The sequence below is a fragment of the Cimex lectularius genome, unplaced genomic scaffold, assembly GCF_000648675.2.
Source record: "Cimex lectularius strain Harlan isolate CLEC.00 unplaced genomic scaffold, Clec_2.1 scaffold8, whole genome shotgun sequence".
NCBI classification, from domain to species: Eukaryota; Metazoa; Arthropoda; class Insecta; order Hemiptera; family Cimicidae; genus Cimex; species Cimex lectularius.
Window position 1 is genome coordinate 3,347,954 of NW_019392656.1, and position 18,210 is coordinate 3,366,163.

Genomic DNA, 18,210 nt, shown 5'->3' on the forward strand with positions numbered 1-18,210 from the left:
CTTCTCCGAGAAGTATTTCTGTTACACAATATCATTAGCAAGTGCTGGGGCAGAGTGATCTACGGCGAATTTACCCGAACAGGGTGTAAACCGTTCATGTTCTACTTTGGTGTTACTTCAATTCAAATTACAGTTACGCCCAAGTGTTTGACGAAAATGCATTTTGATTTTTGAGATCGCCCTATGACCTTAAGCGGTTAACTCTATTTTGGAACGCCACTACTGAATAAATATATGCAAAGCTTAACTATGTTTTATTTTACTTTTAAGTTGTTTTTTTACAAGTTAAACTGAAGAGGCACATTGTTTAATTAGATAAATTGTAGTTGTTAAAATGAAATGAAGAATGTTAAAATGAAGAAAGAAAAAACCATATGATAAAAAACATAGGTTTCAGTTTCTTGTAAACCATGAAAAAATTTCATAACGTTTTTAAATGTGTCTAGGGTAATTTTATCAATTTGTTTAATTAATTTGATGTGATCAAAGTGCCTTGTGTTCCATTAATAATTATTTTTGGAACTTAAGGCATTTTGTTCACACCACATTAATATGGAGTTCAATAAGGCTAGAAGTTTGAAAATAAACAAGATATTTTCTTTTATGGAAAAAAACTAAAAAAAGTAAATTTTGTTTTTTAATTGTGCCAATATTCCTGCAAATTTAAGTAAAAATACCTTTTCAAAATACAAGATTTATCAAATAAAAAAAAGATTCAATAGTTTAAACACATAGTTAAACAGTCTACAATTGTCTTATTGTTTTAGTTTAATTTCATACAAAATTTTGCCAATAATATTTTTTTTCTTTTTAATAGAAACTTTGATGAAGAAAGTTCGGGCATTCTCAGTGGGACCATTTTCCCAGGATTGGCACCGGGGCGCGTCAAGGGGCATTGCCCCCATATTGTCTCAGACTGGTATAGCCCAACTATTTGCACTTATCTTTATTATTGTAATTATTTATCATGAAAATGTACAATTATAAAACGATGAAGTTAAGAGATCGTTTGTGTTAAATAGGGAGGATAAGCAAATTGATGATGAAGGGTTGAAAAAGAATAAGACTGAAATTATCATTAGAAAAACGGTTTTACAATTCCATATTTTAATTCCACTTTGGTTAAAACATTACTGACTATATAACCTCAAATCAGCATGTGTACAGAACTGAGCCTATTACTTATTGCAATCCACCAGCAATTTTGGCTTTCTAAATTTACAATAAATTACCAGTAAGCCTTGAGAATTACCCTCCCTGGGTGTTGGCAGAGTCAAACCTTGGTCTTATCCGTCCAGCGTTGGGCTTCAGGGGATATCAACAGCTAGGTCATTTCAGCCCCCAATGCGATCAGTCTCAATCCAAACCCACTCATTCTCTCATTTCACTCTTAAATGCATTCTTTCCTATTTACCTACTATTCACTCAGGGTGGTGTTATACTCAACATCACACTTATATATCTATTACATAACTAACCTAAGGGTCGATGGAGTACTCAACATTTTGCCATCTCTTACTCTATTCATTCGGGTGATCATGATCCGTCTTCTATGAGTCAGATCTTGATTGACCTATTGACTGGGATCTTAATGAAAGCTTCTCTGCCGACCTGGCCCACTGATATGCCACCATCTTTTAATCAAGTTTTTTAATGCTTTATTGTCAGAGGGCCAAATTGCAGTGGTTAGGTCCAGAGGTTCGGATGTCCAGGCCTTAACCAACTTGTCCACTTTTTCTTTACCCTTCAACCCTCTGATTAATTAATCTGCTGAATGTTATTTTAAAAAAAATGTTTTTAACGAACGAGCTGGTGAAAAAATTAACTAAACAAATTATATGGAGTTTTTCCACCCTAATATTGAGCCCCAAGATAATTTAAACTCAACTCCAGCAACAAAACATCACCAATTAATAAACGAAGTAAAATTCACACGAACAAATGATAAAATAAAGGAAAAAAATTAATGTAATAAATGATTCATAAACAGGACATATATTATTTTAAGGAAGAGTAAGGATAGAAAGGAAGTTTTTACTAAATGATCTAATAATAAAACAATAACATTTTTTATACAATCATGAAGAAATAAATGTACATCTTCACAAATTTGTTAAAGTAAATTGATACTTTAATAAAAATAGTAACGTTATAATTATTATTATCATTCCACTTGGTTTGATTTATTTACAATTGAAAAATGTTCTGGCTAAACAAGTGTAGCAAATTTACAAAAATAAATATAATACAAATATATAATTGCACTTTTACCATTGGCTTTAAAGAATTATCCTAGGCCGAGTTTAATGAGGATTAAGACGCCTCCATGGCCATTTTCTTTGGTTTTTCCTTGATAGGAGACGGCTTGATTTTTTCTAGGGAAACAATTTCATTAATGTTTTGACAAAATATTCCAAAATAACATACAAACCAGCCGGTAGATTCGGCTCATGGATAGGAACGTCAGGTAGGATCATGGATTTCTCCTTTTCGCTGTCTTCAAGCACCATTAGCTCGTTGAATTCCTTCTCGATATCCTCCATATCATCGTTGGATAGTTTTCCAGACAATATTTCATTTATTTCCTACATAAAAAAATTTAAACCTATGATTTGAGCCTGAAAATATAATGGTTTAATTTGAACCTGTTGTTTTTCATAGCCTTCATTCGTTTCATCCATTATCCTCTCAATTTCATCAATATTTAGCAATGCGTTCAAGCTCTTCAAGGCTTCATTTCCAACTTTGAGGCCATCCAAAACCTAAATTAATAAAGCCATTCGATCTTTAGTTCTTATAATTTTTTTACATATACATATTAATAATATTATTATTCACCCTCAATTCTACTTGAGAAAATTCAAGATCGTGAATCAAATTTTCAAGGTTTTCTAATTGGCCGTCAGTTTTTGCCAGTAAGTTTTCTTGATAACGTTTTTTCTTGAGCATTAGTTTTGCCCTCCTTAAATTAAAAAAATAATAATTAAAAAGTAATACGAGAAATTAAAATAAACTAGACTTACTCTCTTTGTCCAGAATTCAATAATTTCTTAGCAATTAATCTTTCCGATTCCAATTTATTTTCTATGCGTTTCTGGTACTGTTTTAGTTTGTCCCTCTGCTGTTTCACTTGCTAGAATTATAAAAAGTTTTGGAAAATAACAAATTAAAGACTTTCTTTTATTATATTTATAAAGTTGATTTTACTGGATTTTTTATTTTACTGAAACAAAGATATGACAGTTCTGATACATTTTTATTGCATGCAAGTGGTTTATTGTTTATTGTTTATTGCAAGGTGATGAACTGTGGGACAAATCAAGAGGATGGGCAGTTGAAGATCAGAGAAGTTACACAAACTTTTTCATTTATTTATTTATTTATTTTTGTAAGTAATGTCTTAATGAAATGACGACTCTACAAAACATTTCATAATAAATGCACATTATATAATATATTGATTTCAATTTAAATAAATAATGTAAGCAGGATAGCATTGTGAAAGGAGTTACGTCCCATTACAAACATTGCCTTTATCTTTAATTACGTTTTTGTCTTTCTGCTCTGATAAAAACGCTGTATCAGTTTACTTAGCAAATAATTAAAGTTTATTTTATATTTTGAACATTAAACATCCTAAAATATGAAGAAATCGATGTATAAAACTAGATACTTACTTGTATTGCAAGATAATAAAAAATCAAAATAAATTCCTACTATCAAAAATTTAATAATCAAATTTAAAAAAACTTTTGTAATATTTTATTGAGAGATGTAAAGTCCTATTCTCACTAATTGGCATCTTCAGACATGCTGATCTGGGCCATGTAGTCACACCCTTTTCACATTTTAGAAGAACATAATTAGAGATGAGCGAGCTACTAGATAAGTATCAGAAGTGCGGGTTTGTTGATTGGCGAAAGCTCAATAGGTCATGTACACAAATGATCTCAAGCTTATTCTTCATCAAGTAAAGAAAAGGCAAGAAGTTGTAGCTGTCTTAACAAATATTTTAGGCCAATAAAACATAAAGTAAGATGTCCAACTTATTCAAAATCAAAGGTATTTGACTGTGAACTAAGAAGCATATTGAGCAAGTGGTTTTTAAAGGATACCACAACCTCGGCTTTATCAAAAGAAACACCTCAGATTTTACAAATTTTATTACCATTAAAACTATCTTTTTGGGTATTGTTAGGAGTATTTCTGACTGTTTTGGTTTCCTTGAAATTTGCAGACATATTCAATCAAATTGGAAAAGGCCCAAAAAAGGTTCGTGAAATAAATAGTTTTTAAAATGGGGTTCAGATGGGAGGAAAAGTAATATGGTGCTTGGGCTCTGGGGTGCTGGCTCATGACCCTTAAGAGTCATACTTTGGTCCTAGGTATATGTTTTTTATGGAAGTTGGTGAATGGTATCTACGACTATCCAGAGTTATTAAGTAAAATAAATGTCCTAGTACCTACTAGAAGGAATAGAAATGTATGAATCGAACTGATCCATCTTCAGAGTCTGCAGTGTCCAGTCAGCTATTCCAACTATTAATCTAGTCTAATACGCCCTAGGTTTAGCAGTTCTGTTGTTAGTTTCTGCAATGGTCCTTTAATGAACTTTTTCTCAAGCCTCTTTTCTAGAAAAAATTTTCATTGAACTGAGAATTATTGTTTAATTCATAACCTCTCATCTGATGGATCAATGTTTCTTGCAATTTGGTATGCCTCATAATGTTCAGGGCTAGTAGGTGTCCTGATTAAATTTTCAATGGCCAATTTATCAACCTCCACATTGCCATTTGCTCATGTTTCTGCGACTATATACATAATTATGTCTTCGGAGTCTGCAGTGTCCAGTCAGCAGTCCAACTGCTAATCTAGTCATAACATGTCCTAGGTTTAGCAGTTCAGTTAGTAGTTTCTGCGATGGTCATTTAATGAACTTTTTATCATGCCTCTTTTCTATAATACATTTTCAACAAACCGAGGACTATTATTTAATTTCTAACCTATTGTCACATGGATCAACGTTTCTTGCAACGTTGCCATTTGCTCATGTTTCTGCTGCTATGTACATAATTATGTCTTTGGAGTCTGCAGTGTCCAGTCATCAGTCCAACTATTAATCTAGCCATAGCACGCCCTAGGTTTAGCAGTTGTCATTAGGTTCTGCGGTGCTACTTTAGCGATTTGTTCTCATACCTCTTTTCTAGAATACATTTTCATCAAACCAAGGACTATTATTTAATTCTTAACCCATTGTCAAATGGATCAACATTTCTTGTATGCCTCATACTGTTCAGGGCCAACATGTGCCCTCATCTCACTTTCCTTGGCCACTTGTACCCAGGCAAGGTTTTGAAATATATATTAACACATACAGGCTACAATAATTTGAGATTGTGCTGAAAATATATCAAGGTAAAATGCAGATAAAAAAATTTAAAGTTATTATTTTAAAAATGATTCTCAAAGTAATCAGTATTTCAATTAATTATACTTTTTTATCTAAAGTCTTGATTGAGATAGAAAGTATAATTAATTGAAATAATTAAATAGGTCAATTATGACCGCTAAACATATATGGATTAATGGAATCAGTATTATTTATAAATTATTATTTATAAAACTATTATTTAATTTATTATTTTTTATTTTAACCAGAGTGAATTGAACAACATATTCCTCACCCGTTTATGCTAAAAAATTAGTTAAATGTTAATAAAAATGCACATGACTTGTCAAAATTATCAGTCATTTCGACAGTCAACCAAATGTCAGTGATGACAAGAAGCTTCTACTCACAAGAACTGCTTTGTCGTGCTCAGTGACCCTGGAGACTTTTTTACTTCTTCCGAAAAAGTTTCCCATTGTTTTCAAATTATAATTAAATGGGAAAACTCTTTAAAAAAATTGAATTCCGACTCCACCCGAGGTCGAGCCTCGTCAAAACAAAACTTAGCCTCGGCCTTATAACATGAAAGTAACCTGGCGAAGTTAAGTTTATCAGTTTATCACTGAGTGCTCAAAATCGGTTCTGCTGTTTCCAATCATGAGCTCGGTTTCAAGCTAAAACACCGAACATATACAACTTATGTTTTTATTCAAATGCCAAGTTAAAAGAGGAAATTACACGTTTTCAACTTCCCACTGTTCTTAGCCAGACGCTCAGAGACCCTCGGCCCCCGTGGAAATGGAAGAAAATATCACCGTCGGTTGAAAGGGAGACGGCATATTCGCCCCTGGGGAAAGTGGATCGGAGTGATTTTCCGCATTCCTCTTTTCTCCCTCCCAACGTTTTCCTTTCTTTCCGTTATCTAAGAGTATGATTCTGTCCGGACAGAGGTTCGCGTCAAACCTCAATCGAAAGGTCGGCCCCTAGCTGAAGATAAAGACCCACCGAGAGGCCAGGAACGACCATGGAATCGGACTGATTTCGTCAGTAGACCTTCCATTAATTGTTCTCAAGGAGAAGGATAATAAAAAACGGCCATGGACGAGCTAAGGTAACGCTTACTTCTTTCAAAAATATAAAAAAATATTTATTTTACAACCAAAGCTTATTAAAATTATAGTTACAAATATACTTAGAAGAGCTAATAAGATTTAATAAGAAGAACTAGAATTACAATACAATAACAACCGATTCGTCATTTTATTATTAAATAAAACATAGCTGTAAATATACGCGTTTTATATGAATTTCAGTCCCATAAGCAGATCTCCAATTGCAAAGTTCATAGACTCGTTTGTTCTGAAGTCACTCTCAATAGTCCATAACAACTTTTGTTGATTGTTGGATTCAACCACAATGCTGTTATATAAAGACTTTATTTTAATCCATATATGTTTACTTAGTCATAATTGACCGTATTATTATTTGTTAATTAATTAGACTTTTCATCTAAATTCGTCTTTGTTGAGAAGAAGAAGCCAGTGCCACGAGTGGGATTCGAACCCATGATCTTAGGCTCTAACACTTGAGCTATCGTGACTTTGATCCACTCGGACATCAACTCGCCATATCAAGCTGGCCATGGGGTTAGCAAAGTAATTACTTTTTTAAATTATACTTTTCATCTAAGGTCTTTGTTGAGATGAAGAAGCCAGTGCCACGAGTGGGATTCGAACCCACGATCTTAGGCTCTAACCACTTGAGCTATCGTGACTTTGATCCATTCGGACATCAACTTCCCATACAGAGCTGGCCATGGGGTTAGCGAAGTAATTTCTTTTTTAAATTATACTTTTCATCTAAGGTCTTTGTTGAGATGAAGAAGCCAGTGCCACGAGTGGTATTCGAACCCACGATCTTAGGCTCTAACCACTTGAGCTATCGTGACTTTGATCCACTCGGACACCAACTCCCCATACAGAGCCGGCCATGGGGTTAGCGAAGTAATTACTTTTTTCAATTATACTTTTCATCTAAGGTCTTTGTTGAGATTAAGAAGCCAGTGTTACGAGTGGGATTCGAACCCACGATCTATCGGACGTTGATCCACTCGGAAACCAACTCCCCATATCGAGCTGGCCATGGGGTTAGCGAAGTAATTACTTGTTTCAATTATACTTTTCATCTAAGGTCTTTGTTGAGATGAAGAAGCCAGTGCCACGAGCGGGATTCGAACCCATGAACTTCAGCTCAATACGCCTAAGCTCTAACCCAGTGATTCCCAACTACTGTGCCGCGGCACTTTTGTGTAACGCAAAAGTCTTAAAGTGTGCCGCCAAATTTAACAATGTATATAGTAAAAATTATAATGCTTTTTTTATTATGAGTAAAGTTTAAATTACAGAAAAGTACTTTTATGTATGAATATGAAATATAAATGAAATTATCAAAAAACATCAAGCTCAAATTGCTCATTAAAAGTATTCTTATTATTAACGTGTAATTTTTTGTAGTTTTTGTAGTACATATTATTTTATTTTACATTCAAAATTATTATCATAAACTATTTTACACAGTGTACTATAGGGAAGTAACAAATTTTAAACTTATATTTTTCTTTGTGTGTCACCAAATTTTGAAATTGTTAAAAGTTTGCTGCGACAAAAAAAAAAAAAAAGTTGAGAATCACTGCTCTAACCACTTGCATCTCATTCTGATTACATGGCCTTTGAAGATATGGCAAAAAGAGGGAAAAATTTGAAAGGTTGTTAATTTAGATATGGGGGTTGGTGCCAGAGTGGATTTCTAAGGTTTTGGTTGAAATGAAAAAGTCAGTGCCTTGAGCAGGATTTACACCCATGACCTTCGGCTCAATACGCCGATGCTCTAACCACTTGAGCTATTATGATAGCTTTGACCCACTCAGACACCACTCCCATCTCAACCAGCTAGTTTTTGCATTTTTTCCATTTTTTGCCATATTTTCAAATGACATGTAATCAGAGTTAGATTCTCAGCAACTTATGAAATGGCCACAGGGAGCTGTTTGCAGAGTTTCTTTTAATTAATTGTACTCTTCATCTAAGGTGTTGGTTGAGATGAAAAAGTTAGGGCATAAACGAGATTCGATCCCACCAACCTTTGGTTCAAAACGCTGATGTTTTCACCACTTGAGCTATTGTGGCTTTGATCCACTCAGACACCAACTCCCCATTTCAATCTTTCGAATTTTTCCCCTTTTTGCTATACTTTCAAATGTCATGTAATCAGAATTAGATTCACAGTTATAATTGAAAAAATTAATATGGTCAATTATGACTGCTAAACATGTATGAATTTATATAATAATTAAAAGAAGTAATTACTTCACTAGCAGCTCCCCATGGTCATTTCATAAGTCACTAAGAATCTAATTCCGATTACACGACATTTGAAATATGGCAAAAATAGGGAACAATTTAAAAGATTGTAAATTGAGATGATTATTCGGAAATCCTGAGATGCAGTCTGGTGTCTCACGATTTCCGAAAAATCATCGACTAACAGTCACTAATTACCAAATGTAAATTGAGATGGGGGATTCCTGTCATCCTGTCGAGTGGATCAAAGTCACGATAGCCCAAGTGGGTAGATCTACAGCATATTGAGCTGAAAGTCAGGAGTTCAAATCTTGTTCTTGACACTGACTTTTTCATCTCAACTACGACCTTAGATAAATAGTATAATTAATTAAAATAAGTAGTACTTTGCTAACAGCTCCCCATGGCCATTTCATAAATAGCCGAGAATCTAATTCTGATTATATGACATTTGAAAATATGGAAAAAAAGGGATTCGGAAAAAATCCGAAAGCTTGTAGGCTTCGCACATGTGTATGTAGCTAGGCTTGTATAAATCAGTAATCAGTTAATACTTTTTAATTGTAAGTCCAGTCTATTTTACATTTTAGCTTTCAATCTTTAAATTGAAAGTAAATAGAGATTAGATAATTCCTGATTAAATGGTATAAGTATCAATACACATTTACTGATTATCAAACTTTTATGCATTTATAAATTGTTTGCTTTTCTTTCTACAAACAATTTACGTCAAGGGTCTAAATTTTTCATTTGTGGTGTTAAACATCTCTTCTCTCTTTAATTCATATACGTCATTAAAACTTTTGTACAAAATGGATTATAAAGGTGTACTTAGTGAAATGGTTGAAAGAGAGCAGACTGTAAATTTAAGTTGAAGATAAATTACGAACGATTTTAGCTTTATCGGAATTGATGGTTATAGTCAATTCATTATATTTACATGATTGTGTGAATGAAATTTTTCTTATTTAAAAAAATAAATAAATAAACAAAATCAGCACTGAAATATACATACTTATAAGTAACGTTTTCAATTTTTACTACTCTAATATTTTTAATTTTTTCTTTATTTCCTCAGTGTAATGTCGTAGTATTATTAACTCAGAGGACATGATATATAGTAATATTAATAAAGTTTCTTGCAAAAAAAAAAAAATAAAATAAAATGAAATAAAAATAACTCAAAGATAAAAAATCTGACAGGCATATTTTATTGTTTATTTCCAACTATATGTATTTTTATTGTTATATATTTTATACTTATTTTAATGTAAAACAAATTAAACAAAATTAGAAATTCACAAGTTTTAATAAAAATTATTTAATTATGATGGTTTGAAAGAAAATTAACCAAAAAACTGGAAAATCATTTAGTAATAGAATAAATTTATTACCTGGTTTGGTCTTAATAATGGCATGTCAAGCACAAAATATCAGTGTCTTGATTTTGTTTGTCTTTTGAGTGTATAAATGTAAATCGGCTTGGTCAACAGAGGCAAGTAATCTCATACAACATGAAAATTTATAGAAATAATAAATGGTGGAGTGAGTGTGTTGTTCTTTTTAAAAAGATAATAATAATAGAGACTAAAAATCTATTCTCAATGTAACGCTTTATGTAGGCAGAAGAGGAAGCTGGTCAGAGCTTGAAATGCACCACAATGAGAATAAATAGAAATGTCAAATATAATATAATGGTACTTAACATGCTGCCATTGACTCTCTCACACTACTTCATGCTAATAAATACATTCACTCTCAGTACACACTAGGGTACACAACAATATTGGCACTGTATACAATAAAAAACCTATTCTTCCAAGAATTGGAACAGGGAACCCAAATACTCACTACCATGCTCAAGAATGCTTAGATGTTCTATAAATGGAGCCAAGGAATTACACCCTTTAATTAAGTGAGACACATCAAGCTACCTTTCTCTGCATATCGGACACATATGTGGGCTTTGGCCTAAAAGTAAGTGTCTCTGTGTCAACCTCGCATGGCCTATTCTTAATTGGGTGAGGATGATCTCTCTTCTTTAAGTCAGATCCTCCAAGGGCTACACTCTCAAAACGTGAGAACTTCTCTGCCGATCCTGCCCACTGATGCTGCCACATTCTTTGAATCATGTTTTTTTATTGCATTTTTAGCATCAGAGCGCCATATCACAGTTGTTGAATTTGGAGGTTGGGGCGCCCACTCCATAATTAAAAATTGTTTTTATTTCAGAATAAGAGTTGTGACTTACAATGTTGCTGGTAAATCCCCATGTGAAGATTTAAACGAGATGTTCAATCTTGAAGGGATACTGGACAATAAGTTACCACCAGACTTCTACATCATTGGGTAAAAGTCCTATTTGCATCCATAGTCAGTACCATTTTATATTATGTTATTTTCAGCCTACAGGAAGTAAAATCGACACCTCACAATTACATACTTGATACACTATTCTCTGATCCATGGACTAAAGTCTTCAGGTAATATTTGGAAAAAAAAGGTTTGGTTTCTTTACAGTCAAGGAATTTATTAAATAAATGCTATTGTTCAAGGGATTTGTTAGCTCCTTATGGGTATGTGAAAGTGAAGACAGTAAGGCTTGTTGGCATCGTTATGTCCATGTTTTGCCTTCGGAAACATATAATTCATCTCAGGGATATGAAAACATTGTGTACAAGGACGGGACTGAAAGGTTTATGGGTAAGTGGGTTTTTTTAAACGTATTATTTTGACCAAAATTCAAAGTATGAATTTCAGGGTAACAAGGGAGGAACATCACAAAGGCTACAGATCTACGGTTGTTCACTTTGTTTTGTCAATTGTCATCTAGCTGCACATGATAAATACCTGAAAGAAAGAATATCAGATTACAACACAATTCTTAACTATCAGAAGTTCATGCATCTTGTAGAATATCAGCACATACTATTTCACGAGTGCGTTTGTGTATAAATGTTTTAAAAAGAATATTATTAAAACTTTTTGTCGGTTTTTCAGTTATATTTTTTGGTTTGGAGACCTTAACTTTAGACTGGCTGAAGATTCACTTTCTGCAGAAGAAATCCTTATCAAGATAAATTCCAAAGAATACAAAACTCTATTGAATCTAGACCAACTCAAGGCTGTCATGGCGTCCGGCGAAGCGTTCAGCGAATTAATCGAACCTGACATTACTTTCAAGCCCACTTATAAATATTTTGCAAATTCAAATGAATACGACCTTGGGTTGGTTTTTACACTCGAAGTTTAATTTCAGTTTAAATATCAAGATGTTTACAGACGACGGCCTGCCTGGACTGATAGGATTTTGTACAAAGTGAATGAAAACGTATATGAGAATGTGACCCTAAGTGCAAAGCCAGACTGTTACGAATCTGTCGATGAAATATGCGTGAGCGACCACAAGCCAGTTGTAGCGACATTCACAATAAAAGTAACTCACATTACATAGATTTTTAGTATATTTAAACAACTGGTTAACTGTGTTTCAGGTTTTTAGCAATTACGCCGAAAGGTGTGTGCGCATAGCACCAATAGGTAATTGGTACGCCAATACAATAAACAAAGCGTTCTGTTTCCTTGGAGAGGATGTTCAACCCAGCATCTGGGATTGGGTTGGCGTCTTTCAAGTAAGTCGATACATTAATATAAACAAATATTTTATTGGGGAACATTGTGAGGTCTGCTGATGATTCAGTTTATATGAGAATCATGTTGATTCTCCAGACCAACCAGAAGAGAAAGCTAACCAAATTAGGACAAGATGATGACAAACAATTGTGTTAAATGTTTCCCCTATTTTCACAACCCAACTACTTTAGATAAAGGCAAAAACTGCGCCTAGAAGTTTGGGAAATAGGGATTTCAAAAAGATGACAATTATTTAAAGAGAGATGTGTTTACATCTTTGTTCCTGGAAAATTAACTAACATCCAAATCAAATTCTAGATCAGTGATTCTCAACCATCAACGTCAAGAAATTCTTAAAGTAATCTGACAAATTTTAGAAATGTATGTAGTAAAAACTATAATACTTTTTTTATTACGAGTAAAGTTTAAATTAAAGAAAAGTACTTATATATATGAATATGTTAAAATTATTAAATAATATAATTCAAAAAGAAAATATACAAATTATTTTAACAGGAGTAGGTTTTTAAATCCATAAAAATATTTTTAATTACGTGTGGTGATTAGTGACCATTAATCGATAATTATTTAGAAATTGTGAGATGCGGTCTGGTGTGATGTAGGTTTCAGAAAAACATTTTCTTTATCATGCCAGCGTTTCGATCTTGAGATCATCTTCAGGGCTCAGTAAAGATAGAAACGTTGGCACAATAAAGAAAATGTTTTTCTGAAACCTACATCACACCAGACCGCATCTCACGATTTCTAAATAATTATTTTTAATTACTTTTAAACTTATCTTTTTCTTTGTGTGCCGCCAAATTTTGAAATTGTTAAAAGTGTGCTGCGACAAAAAAAAGGTTGAGAATCACTGTTCTAGATTATCGTTATATATTTTTAAGATCTCTTAATTTCCCAATTTATTTGTACTTTTTGAAGTAATCAAAAATATTTCAAACTTGTAATATCCTTCCAATATGCAAATTTATGCAATATTCTTCAAATATGGAAAAATTATGCAGAATAAAATTCTAACCATTTTACCACAGAGGTACGATTCAGATAAATATGTATCTATCTGATCACCATGATCACTATTTGTTTTCTATTTAGGAGAAAGTACTGTCCATAAGTGGTTTGCTAAGTTCTGAAGTGGAAATTGTGATTTGGAAGATGATTGCTCTGATCATCTTCAACCGTTAATTACGACCAAATTCAAGTTTTTGATATAAATAACCTCCACTCAGTTATACAATTCATCTCATAGACACTGGACATATCTCATACAAGCATTTGAACACATCTAAGAACAGTTGTGTTTGTCTGAGCGATGATTCATTTCTAAAATGCAGTGTAAACATTTTTAAAAATATTGATAATGGGATGGAAAATACTTCACAAAAATATTCAGAGAGGAAAATCCTGGCAGAAACACAGCCACTGTTAAGAACTCGAAAAGCCAGATTATTTCCGAAGAAGCCTATGTTGTGCATTTGGTGTGATTGTTAATTCGTTAATTCTAGTGTTACTGCGCATAATTGGAATGATTAACATGACAAAAACAGCCGGGATTGTCTAATAACAAGGGGGTTGTTTTCCACCAGGACTCGCCCCCAAATTTCTACGGAGACCACATTCGCCTGACATTGCTCCTTCAGATGTCTACCTATTTTGGATTCTGCAAACCTATTAATGAGAGAAGCTATACTCGAGGACTACAGAAAACACCATTGGTCAAAAAACTGAGTATAGCTGGGAGGACAAAATTACGTGAAAGATGGCAACATATAGTTGAACAAAATCGTATTGGTGATTTGAATTTGTTTACAAGTTCCCAAAATTTTCATTGAATTAATTACCATCAAAAATGTTACCAGGAAAATCAGTGGAAACTGCGTTGCACTCACTAATAGGCAGGATCGGGAAATCATTATTTAATAATGAATATACACTAGGTTGCTTCTTCGATATCCAAGGGGCGTTTGATAATGCTGATACTTCTTGCATTATATCAGCATTAGATAATTACAATGTCAACCATCACCTTACTAGATGGGTGAAGACCTACTTGGAGGGGAGGATGGTCAATATGTGCTTAGGTGGTATCACTCTTGGAGTTAATGTAAAAGGAGGCTGTCCACAGGGAGGCTGTTTGTCACCTCTTTTATGGCTAATTACAGTAAACAGCTTAATAGAACTTCTGAATAATTCAGGCTTCTACAGCCAATTATTTTCAGATGATGGTACCATAATGCTCACAGGTAGGGATCCCCTGATTCTTTCACTACTGATGGAAAACACCATGGGATTACTTTATGGGTGGTGTTGTGACAAAGGTTTATCAATTAATCCTGCTAAACTAGATAATGTTTAGCAGGAGAAGAACATTAGGTAATTTTAAAAACCCTAGGTGTCAGGGCATAGAATTAAAGTTAGTGGATTCAATCAAATAACTTGGTGTGACACTTGTCAGGAAACTTGATTGGAAAGGTCATATTAATAACATATACAGGAAAGGCACCATATCAATGGTACAATGTAGGAGAATTGTCGGTAAAACATGGGGCATCAAACCATGGGTAGCCAAATGTCTATATACTGCAATTATTCTACCTAGATTCTTTTTCGCAGCTTTAGTGTGGTGGAAAGGTCTAGAAAATAAAGGGAATAGTAATAAATTAAGGTCATTTCAAAGACTAGATTGTTTGAGCATTTTCAACTACACCCACCCTAGCACTTGAAATCATAACCAATATCACACCATTTCCTATTGAGGTTAAGGTCAGAGCACTAATCAGCTCCTACAGATTAATTAGCGAGGGCAGCTGGAATCATAAGTGCAATAACATAGGTCACTCGAAAATCTCTCAACTATTGAGTAAGGTTAACAGTCAATTATTAAGCGTTAGTGATAAAAACATTAAAACCCCTTCGGGGAAAAAGCACTTTCAGGTAGAAAAGGCGGATGGCCTAGCCAAAGAAGGTTCTAATACTTCGTTTGTTGGGCCACAACCGGTATTATTACCTCACTCTATGAGCACAGCGAAAGAGAGTATCAATAACTGGGGCATGAAACAATTCCTTAGGGAATGGAATTTATCCTCCGGACAATCGAAAGAGTTTGTTAAGGCGATCAAACCAGCAGAATCGAAATGGCTATTCTCTATCTCAAGGAAGGGAGGCCGATAGGTATTCTGACGGGCCACTGCCCACTGAGAAGACACCTCTTCGTAATGGGCATCCTACCAGATCCCTTGCTGCGAAATAAAAGAAGAAACGGCAAAGCACTACCTCGCAGAATGTGATAGGTATGCTAGGTCTAGATTTGAAATCTTTGAAGGAGAGGACATCACCAATCACTCCCCGAGATAAAATGGACCAAAATCTTGGGGTTTGTGAACAAGTCCAAGAGGTTTATGCAGGACACGTGAGCCGACCAAGTCCCGGACCTTTTAGGGATGATGTACGAGTCTACCCAGGCATTTAACCCCTCGGGTCTTGGTCGCCCACCCTGCATAATATATATATATATCAAACAATGTTACTGACCTATTTTGCAAGCTAATGTAATATCTCTTTAGTCATCCTGGTTGGCTATTGTCATTGGTTTTGTCAGATATGTTTTGGCTTTTCTATATCTTTGGCTGGTCTTTGTTATCAATTATGACCGTTTTTATTTTATTTTATTCATGTATTTATTTTATAATAGAAAATTAAAAAAGTTCATACCATTTCTAGAATAAATCATTCTTTGCATACAGAAAAATATATATATTTTTTAAAGTAGACAAACTTGTCTATAAGCTTGCAGTCCTCACAATAGTCTGTAACTATAAATATTAAGGTTTAAATTAAACAGTTTTCAATTTGTATTACAATATCCTGTTTTTCACCTAGGATGGCTTCACAAGTCTGGAAGAATATGTTGCTTTTATATACATATCCAACAACCACACTGATCTGATGGGGACGACAGTGGCCGTGACGCCACCCAAGAATGGGGATAAAATAGAGCTGAACTTTTATGAGAATATTATCCGAATGCCTGGCAAATACCGGCTGCTCTATTTCACGCATGATTCTGGCAGCGTACTTGGGATGAGCCAGCCGTTTGAGTTGGTCGGGAGCGACGAGCAGCCAGGTGCAAGCCTGGAGTGGTGACAAACACCTCACATCCTCACTAAACCTTAATCAGTGGGTGGGGGTGTGACAATAAAATAAATCACACTATTGGAAAAAAATTCTGTGATTTCAAATCTGTTTTCTACTATTTCATCGAGCATATTTCATAATTAATATGTTCAATTTTTTTGTTTAAAACAATATCTTTTTCAGAACTCTGAAAACCAGGTGACACTGGATATTTTAACCTGGCATCTTCCACAATTTTTTTAAATCCAATTTTGATTTTTTTTTTTTAACAGAGATTAGTATGATGATTAAAAAGTAGAAAATCTATGTGATAAAATTGGTCCATTGTCATATAATTGCATTAGTATTTTAGTATGGAGCACGGGGATGATAGATTATTTAAAACAAGCTACAGAAGGAAGAAGGGAAGGAACAAAAAATAAAAAAATATTCTCAGTATTTCAATTTGTTCAATTTTTTTCTCCATGTATGGTGTTGGTTAATAATGTTTTCAAACACATATCTTAAATCTATGTAGTTATAAAGCTTTATTTTATTGCTAGCAAGTTACCTAGAATTATTGAAGTCTACATAGACATATATTCTTCACAAACAAGTACAAAGGTTTTCTTAGTGTGTAGTGCTGTTAGTATAAGCTAATGTTGAGTGCAATAATTGTAAGCTCATGTATCTGTGCAAAAAAGAGATATTTTAGAAAGTTTAACTACTTCAGATATTTATTTATTGTTTAAAGAAAAAAAAGTTTCATCATAATTTAGAAAAAAAAGTTTGCTTATCCTATATTGATAAAATATATTTTTTTTAATTAAAAATTTACTTGTTAGTGCCAAACACATTTTGGGTTGGTTTGATTTTTAAATGTGGTAAAAGAAATGTTCACTTTTCAAATTCTATTTGACAATATTTGTGTGATATGTTTTTACACTGAGCATTTTTCTTATTTTTTCCACCAAAACTGTTTAACTGTAGAAACAAAGTTTACAATAGTTAATTTGGATGTTTTTTTGTTGTCATTTTAAAAAGTTTAGCTTTATAAATTTGATCATTGATCTCTGTTTATAACCCCCAAGTACCATCTGAACTTTGAAGTATTTGTTTGTTTGCATTTAGCCAATGAATCGGGTATGGTTACTCGTCTGAAAGTCTGCTAGGAACCAAGATTTTATAATAAAATTAATATTTTTTTATTGAAAAAAATTATATATATGTATTCAGGTCAGGAAAGCCGAATTCCTAAAGCACTGAATTTTAGTACTGATTTTTTTACACTAGATTATAATTTTAAAGTTGTTCATCACCGTTGTTTAATTAGTTGTTGATGTAGTGAGTTTCACATGTAAAGTGATCAGTATGGTCAAATAGATGTTTTATTTTGTTACAATTTTTTGTTTTGATCCCATCAAAATGTTGACTGTTATGTGGTTATTATTTCACATATCAACAGATTTGTTGAGTATTTAATAAAATATAGCTTGTTATTTTGGGAAAATATATTGAATAAAAAAAACAATAAAATTATGAAGTGCCTAAAATATTGTTCCATAAAAGTATTAAACAATTTTCTGTACTTAATATTAACTGTGGTAGTATACATAAACGTTAAATTAGAACATTTAAATAAGAATTTATAGTTATGAATAAAAAGCTTTTATCTTTAACCTTGTTTTTTTCCTTTTA

At 33.2% G+C, this 18,210-nt stretch overlaps 2 protein-coding genes across 3 annotated transcripts; one reads left to right on the forward strand and one right to left on the reverse strand.

Moving 5' to 3' along the window:
• The first annotated feature begins 826 nt into the window (after positions 1-826).
• LOC106664587 (phosphatidylinositol 4,5-bisphosphate 5-phosphatase A-like) lies at positions 827-18,191 on the forward strand. Of its 2 annotated transcripts, none has more exons than XM_024224722.1 (9): positions 827-919; positions 10,981-11,097; positions 11,154-11,231; positions 11,304-11,451; positions 11,509-11,687; positions 11,749-11,976; positions 12,031-12,184; positions 12,243-12,380; positions 16,279-18,191. In XM_024224722.1, exons 2-9 carry the CDS (start codon positions 11,039-11,041, stop codon positions 16,540-16,542), a joined length of 1,248 nt encoding a protein of 415 aa, XP_024080490.1. In that variant the 5' UTR covers positions 827-919; positions 10,981-11,038; the 3' UTR covers positions 16,543-18,191. The 2 variants fall into 2 exon arrangements, with proteins under 2 accessions (XP_024080490.1, XP_014245943.1); XM_014390457.2 differs by lacking the exon at positions 827-919 and adding an exon at positions 6,007-6,500.
• On the reverse strand, positions 2,185-5,957 carry LOC106664588 (charged multivesicular body protein 6-A). Its single transcript, XM_014390460.2, has 6 exons — positions 5,800-5,957; positions 3,024-3,133; positions 2,839-2,962; positions 2,646-2,762; positions 2,432-2,585; positions 2,185-2,375 (listed from the first exon to the last, which is right to left on the reverse strand). Exons 1-6 carry the CDS (start codon positions 5,863-5,865, stop codon positions 2,314-2,316), a joined length of 633 nt encoding a protein of 210 aa, XP_014245946.1. The 5' UTR covers positions 5,866-5,957; the 3' UTR covers positions 2,185-2,313.
• Positions 18,192-18,210: the final 19 nt, after the last annotated feature.

Excerpts from the sequence above, each read along its gene's own strand:
- LOC106664588 (XM_014390460.2), bottom strand. The coding sequence starts at position 5,865 with ATGGGAAACTTTTTCGGAAGAAGTAAAAAAGTCTCCAGGGTCACTGAG. Across the intron at positions 3,134-5,799 it reads AGCACGACAAAGCAGTTCTT|CAAGTGAAACAGCAGAGGGA; the intron begins GTGAGTAGAAGC and ends TTATAATTCTAG. Across the intron at positions 2,763-2,838 it reads TTTCTCAAGTAGAATTGAGG|GTTTTGGATGGCCTCAAAGT; the intron begins GTGAATAATAAT and ends TTATTAATTTAG.
- LOC106664587 (XM_014390457.2), top strand. Across the intron at positions 11,232-11,303 it reads CCATGGACTAAAGTCTTCAG|GGATTTGTTAGCTCCTTATG; the intron begins GTAATATTTGGA and ends CTATTGTTCAAG. Across the intron at positions 11,688-11,748 it reads CAGCACATACTATTTCACGA|TTATATTTTTTGGTTTGGAG; the intron begins GTGCGTTTGTGT and ends TCGGTTTTTCAG.